Source organism: Centruroides vittatus, unplaced genomic scaffold, assembly GCF_030686945.1.
Source record: "Centruroides vittatus isolate TY-2023 unplaced genomic scaffold, ASM3068694v2 contig_526, whole genome shotgun sequence".
Classification (NCBI taxonomy): domain Eukaryota; kingdom Metazoa; phylum Arthropoda; class Arachnida; order Scorpiones; family Buthidae; genus Centruroides; species Centruroides vittatus.
Window position 1 is genome coordinate 249,579 of NW_027122309.1, and position 7,186 is coordinate 256,764.

At 33.8% G+C, this 7,186-nt stretch overlaps 1 protein-coding gene across 1 annotated transcript; it reads left to right on the forward strand.

Moving 5' to 3' along the window:
* The first annotated feature begins 1,640 nt into the window (after window positions 1-1,640).
* Window positions 1,641-6,677, forward strand: LOC136978391 (uncharacterized). The gene is made up of 4 exons (XM_067274093.1): window positions 1,641-1,727; window positions 5,341-5,392; window positions 5,503-5,616; window positions 5,974-6,677. The coding sequence occupies exons 1-4, from the start codon at window positions 1,641-1,643 to the stop codon at window positions 6,513-6,515; spliced, it is 795 nt and encodes a 264-aa protein (XP_067130194.1). The 3' UTR covers window positions 6,516-6,677.
* The last annotated feature ends 509 nt before the right edge of the window (window positions 6,678-7,186 follow it).

Below are 7,186 nucleotides of genomic sequence, written 5' to 3' on the forward strand. Positions count from 1 at the left end.
ACTGAAGAAGACACTGTTTACCGAGCTGTTCAGTAGGCCACTTCACTACCAAACAAAACTCTGTCTATCAACATTTACAGTGATTCTCAGTCTGTCGTGAAAGCTCTATTAAATCCCAATTGCAATAGCAATAAAATCACGTATATCCAGCACCATATTAAAAATATTGTAAATAAGATAACTTTTATAATTGTTGCTGTCCATACTGGTATACTACGAAATGAAAAAGCCGAATTTGAGGCTAAGTCAGCTGCAAAGGACACTGACTGAACTACACTCACATCTCTCTCTCACGTAGCAGCCTTAAAAATTACATTAATGACAACTCTACGCAAGAGTGGAATCAATAATGGTTGAGCAGTAAAACTGGTAAAATAACAAGACTATTTTCTTACTGTTTAAAGGCAGGTTCTTATCATCACTTAAAGATTTAACGTTTGCTACTGCTCAACTACTTACTGTTCATAATTTTAGAAGCCACTTGGCGATGTATAAAGGGGCAGAAACTGCCACTTGCGTTCGCTCTACAGAAAACCTAGACACTGTCGACCATATGATCTATCATTGTCCAATTTACGATCAAGATAGACTTATTCTGAAATTAGAAATCTTTACGCTTGGTTTCAAGTGGCCATATCCACTCGATAAGCTTGTTCAGAAGCCACTATTTGATGCTTTTTATGTTAAAAATAAGGAAGATAAGACTATTTATAATTTATAATTTCTAGTTTCACATTTTAGTTTCCACTAAAAACCGAATACTAATTTTATGTTTACTTTGTATTATGTATTTTGGTTTATGTATTCTTAGTGTTACACAACCATAGCAGTGGTGCATTGATTCTAATGAAAAAAAGAGAGAAACCACCACTGGGCCTTTCTCCTATAATAAAAAACGTGTCTGCTAGCGTTATTATTGTGTCATGTCACACCTGATGATGTTAGTACAACGAGCGTTCTTAATAGAAACCGCCAAATTGAAGCCAAATTCAAAATTCCACCACTCAACGAGATAAAAAAATAAAAATAAGAATATTACGTAAGACGAGATTTATTACCCTTATACCCCTGAGTAAAAATCGTAAGAAATCCTTGACCCCATTTACTTCAAAATACCTTACGTAATTTATGGACGGCCCCATTACATGTACTTCAGTATCATAGGACTTCAGAATTTCATTCTTTAGGTTTTCATAGTCATATTCGGTTTCGGAGAAACATACAAACAATTGTTTAAATGGATACAAATTCAGTAATTGTTTCATCTCATTTAATTCTATATCATAAAAAATTGCTTCGAAATGTGAACAAAATTCCTCCCCGTTCTGTTTTAATAATTTAATTTTTTTGTGAGTTAGAAGCATGAAATTCAGAGTGAATACTCTTTTTTTTAAATTACATAGAAAACTTTCCGAAAATTTATCACTTCCGAACAATCCCAATAAAATAACAATATGTTTTCTGTGATCAAGTTTGAAAAAAAACCGCTGTATTATCTATCGAATAATATCTATTATTTAATCACATTAGTATTAATTTATTTTAGATTTTATATTGATAAAAATTCAATTTTCAGATACAGAGATTAAAACTTCCTTCATATTTTTTTATGATTTTAATTTGAAAAATAAATATACAAAATGGAGGTGAATCGTGAACTGAAAATGGCGGAAAGTGAAGCTGCGGTATATTTCATATCACAGAATCAAGAATGCCAAATTGATCAGGTAAAATAGTGTTTGTTTTGCACATTTTAATTAATATATTCTATTTGTTCTCAATCTTACTTAAATGTTTATATTGTATCTGAAAATACGTATTGCCTGTCATAATATATTCTCATAGTCTGTATAGCAGAGGTGGCCAACAAGTCGATCGCTAAGCCAATTTTGGTCGATCGCTCGCGATGTCTTGACTTAATGTATTATATTTGTAAACGAACGCAACAGTATGCATGCAATTATGACTCGACTCATAAGCTGTGCACCTCGTACTGAAACACAGTGTACAAACATAGTATGTATTTCACACCTCCCTCTTTCCACTTAGACTGTGCCTATTACAACAAGTAGATCGCGTCACATTTTTAAAATAAAGAAGTAGATCTTATGTAGGCCTACACGAAAGTTGGCCACCCCTGCTGTACAGTATATGTATGTTTCCGGCATATCATAAAAAATAAAAGTTATTAGATGTATGAACCTTCTATCTTTGTCGGGGTTTCGATTATACTTATCATTGTGTTTGCATAAAGAGCCATTTTTAAGCTGTCTTTTCGCGCTTAACATGTAAATGATAAGACTTAATCTTTTTCAGTTATCAGTTTAAAGATTAGATTTCATTTGCTTCATTGTTTTAAATGATTTTGTAATTGCTAAATAATTAATTACAGAATACAAACATAATTTATAAAACATAAAAACATATAATTAAAATACATTACCATAAAGGATATTCACGTATGCTGCTGTATGTTTCTATCCGAACTAGGGATTGCAATTGCTGGATCCCTCATCCAGCAATCCAGCTGGATCCAGCGCATTCTTCGGCCTGCTGGATCCAGCACCAAGTGCTGGATCCAGCGCTGCGGATCCGCAAATACTCAATTAACTTTCTAAATAATTGCGAAAAAGTCTACGTCGTCGCGTTGCCGCTTTGCTAACTACTAGACTGCTACTAATTACTTACTCACTACTTTACTAACACTAATAATTAAATTACTCATAAATAAACTATACCTTAATCAATCCAGCAAAATTTAATAAAATAATAACGTATTCAATCGCTTTTAACGATCTTTCTCAGTTACAAAAAATACATTAACTATAGAACATAAAGTGTGTTTGGAATAAATATAAAAAGAATAGTGCTTAATTACATCCCATTTTTTAAAACAAGATACATAGATGTACTGCTAGGTCTGATAATTTTCGTATTGTATACCGACGTAATCCCACTGTTTTCAAACTTTTAAGAAACGATAAAAAGAAAGAGGATCGGAATTCAACAACGGGTATATATTCGGTGCCTTTACACAACCAACGTTTCAATTCCAAGCTTGTTTATGTGGGTGCAACGATGCGCAGTTTAAAACAAAGGCTCAAGAGCACAAATATACAATCAGTAAGAACCTTGACAACACTGCGCTGGCATCATACACAAGACAGAAGGATGTTAACGTCCAATGGGATCAAGTGGCAATTATAAAAACGACGACGAATAGGCAAACGGTCAAACATCTTGAGAGATTGGAAATCTGCAAGGCGCACATGACAACTGGTTGTATAAACCATAGAGATGCGGACTCATTGTCTATCATGTGGAGATCCTTTTACATTAATTAATGTTATTAACGGACAATGCTGGTTTCATTGGATCTTATATACAGGGTGTTTTTTTTTAAACTGGCGGTACTCAGAGACATCTGTAGAGCAATCTAGCAGCCGAACTGTCGCCAAATTTGGGAGAGTGACTAAGGACCACATGGGAAAGAGATTCCGCGAAGAAAAAAGTAGTACCCAAATTTTCCGGTAGGGGTGGATTTGGCGCTGTTGTAGCAAAACAGCTAAAAATCTGCGTAAAATCCAGCTGCAATTAACAAACACACGAATGAATAATCAGACAGAGGTTTCAGTGTAATAACGAAAGTTTAATTAATCAGCAAATAACTTTCTCTCTTTTTCAATGTGATCACCGTCCTGCTGAAAAAGGCATTGCATCCTGAACACCGTGTTCTCTATGGCCGAACGTAACATGTCCGCAGGAATGTTCATCACAGTTCGAGAAATGTTGTCCTTCAAAGTCATCAAGTTTGGGACAGTACTAAGATAGACCTTGGACTTTAAGTAACCCCACAGGAAAAAGTAACACGAGGTTAGATCCGGGGAGCGAGGCAGCCATGCAAGTGGAAAAAAGCGACTGATGACCCTTTCTTCAGTGAAGTGCTGGTAGCTTTTTCGCTACAACTGCGCCAAATCCTCCTCTACCGGCGAATTTAGGTACTACTTTTTTCTTCACGGAATCTTTTTTCCATGTCATCCTTAGTCACTCTCCCAAATTTGGCGACAGCCCGGCTGCTAGATTGCTCTACAGATGTTTCTGAGTACCGTCAGTTTAAAAAAAAACACCCTGTATATATTTTTTCCGCTATTTATTTTGTTTATTTATCTACATTTTGTCCGTTTCGGGCGTTTTCCGTTAATTTTCATATTTATTCCGAACACATTTTATGTTCTATATTTAATGTTCTATTTTTTTGTAACCGAGGAAGATCGTAAAAAACGATTGAAAATGTTATTATTTTATTAAATTTTGCTGGATTGATAAAGGTGTAGTTTATTTAACTTATTCTACTTCCAGTACATAGTTTTACATACCTATAAATAACTACAGACTAATATGTAGAGCCTATATATATGAAAACTGGTAAGACTGATAGCCACTTAGCCACTGATTATCCGTCCTTACATTATTATAATATATTAATATTAATTAATCAGTAGAATTATCTTTGCTATTATTTAACTTAAAGATTACATTATAATTATAATCTAACTAAACGTTTAAAGTTAATTATCTCTATCACAAATGTTAAATTGAACCAAAGTTAATTTTACTACCTAAATGTGTAAGAAGTTTTACTGATTTATAGTGACCAGTCTAAATAATAAAAGCTTTTAAAGTATTTTTTAAAAATGTTTTATTTCATTAAAAAAACATAAATTGCAGGATAGATAGATAGATAGATAGATAGATAACACTTTATTGCACCAAAAATACATCCACGCTGGATCCGCGCTGGATCCGCGCTGGATCCAGCTGGAATGATTTCAATCCAGCAAAAATCCAGCTGGATTCAAAACACTGCTGGATTGCAATCCCTAATCCGAACGATGTAAGCTTCGGTATATCGACTAAAAATACTTTATGGCGCAGTACAAGAAACATACAGAATAAATAAGGTGGTGTTCTCTCTCAATTTTCTGCTTTATTATAACCCAGAGACACTTAGGGAGGTGTGCATTAACGGATTAGCCATACGCAATATATCATGGCAAAACCTGCTTCTGTTCTCTGAGCAGAAAGAGTAAGAATGGGTTCTTAAATGAAACCTCTTTGATAAAATAAACACAATATGCCATAGCCAACAGCCATAGAAACTACATAGTAAAATCTATTCCTATTTTTCATCTACCAAACGCACGCATAAATACAATGTCATTCGAGAGACGTGGAGCGGATGGTGTGTTATTTATTTATTTATTTTTGCATAGAAATTTATAGGGTAAAAGAGTTTGTTTTCCTTATAATTATAAGCAATTTTTATTTATTTTTTGACAGATTACTTCAGCGGCAATATCGAGCCAACACTTATCCAATAATTCCACAGAAGGTAAGGCAACTTTTAAATTCTGTTCAAGAGTTACTCAGATGTAAACTAAAATCAAATGAAAACTGGAAAACACAATTGTAAAAGCGTTAATATAAGTTATTTTATTTTAGTTGAGAACGGTAAACAATTTTCCGTATTATTGAAACACTGTAAAGACGTCCATATCGGACCAAGAATAGAAAATTACTTTCAACAACCGATTGTGGATGATGTGACAAAGCAAGGTAAGTTGTCTTCGTACATAAAAATACTTTTAATGAAGAAAGTTACACGAAGAGATTCATTACAATTCTCAGTGTGCATGCATGTATAAACCTGTTTATGTATAGAACATGTAGAAACAAACTACTATGTCTGACCTGTGCACTGCAGAGGGTCTGTAAAGATAATGAATGCATCGTCTTAAGGCCTTAGATATAATTTTTCATCTTCATTGCTGACAATCTTTCTTCGTTTTCATATAAATTACATCATTTTTTGGCACTATATCTAAGTTTCCTGCATGTATTTGCAAAATACGTTATCTTACATGTTTAGAATAGTGTTAAAACTAATTTTTTAAAAATATTTTTATCGTACAGAACGCCTTTCAAAGAACGTCAAGAGGCTGAAAAACGTGTACCAAACCAAACACGCTTATATGAGGTCGTTTTTATGGCAAGGGAAGAGGAAAGATTTTGCCATAAAGGATCATTTTGTGGAATTAGTTGTGGAAAAAGCCTCTCTTTACGGAAAGAAATTGGGAGAAAAAATAAATATAACAGAGATATTTGGCGATAAAGAATCAGAAGAAGATCATCAAACCATTCTAGTTACTGGAGATCCGGGTTATGGAAAAACAACTCTGTGCAAGAAGATCGCATACGATTGGTCATCAAAAGAACCATCAATAGATTACTGCAATCATTTTCACGTAGTAGTGATCATAATTTTACGTGATTTAGGAGATAAAAGTATAAAAAACGAAGTTTTAAATAATATTTTCCAGAATCCGACGGTACAAGACGAGAATCTGTTGCAAAATCTAAACATTTTAGTAATTTTAGATGGATTTGACGAGGCATCAGATAAGAGCAAAGTTGTGAAATTTGTAAGAAATGAATCTTTTGATATATCTTTTTAAATGACAATTATCGTAACAAGTCGTCCTGAATCCGCCGAAGATATTAGAGAAGATATGAAATTTCGGTTTTCGGTAGAAGGATTTACTGAAGAACAGCAGATAAGATACGTTTCTTTAATGTTCTGTGAAGATGTTGTCAAAGGAAAAGATCTCCTGCGAGCACTTAGCAACGATGAGTTCTATAGAGAATTAGCAAAGTGTCCATTAATGCTACACATGTTATGTTGCCTCCAGCAAGTAGTAGGCATTGAAAACATTGAAAGTATCACCGATTTATACATCCGCATCATCTCTCTAATTACCGAACGTTATGTGAGAAAGCACAAAGTGGATAAGTATGAACGAGGTATGTTTTTCATAAGAGAAAAACTGTTAGTGACTCTTGGAAACTTGTGTTATCCTCCCTTTACCTTAATTGAATCTAGTGATTTGGAAATCATGTTTCCAAAGAAAGAAGAGTACAACTTTATTATAAAATTGGATGTGCTTACATTCCATTCTTTTGCTCCACTTACTGATGATGTTAGGTATGCATTTGTGCATAAGTCTTTCGAAGAATTTTTCGTAGCATTGAGTATTTGTCACAAACAATCATTCTGTTTAAACAAGGATTATTCTGAAAACACTCTGTTGTTTGTACTGGGTCTGTTACGAAGTGATAAAATACCGAG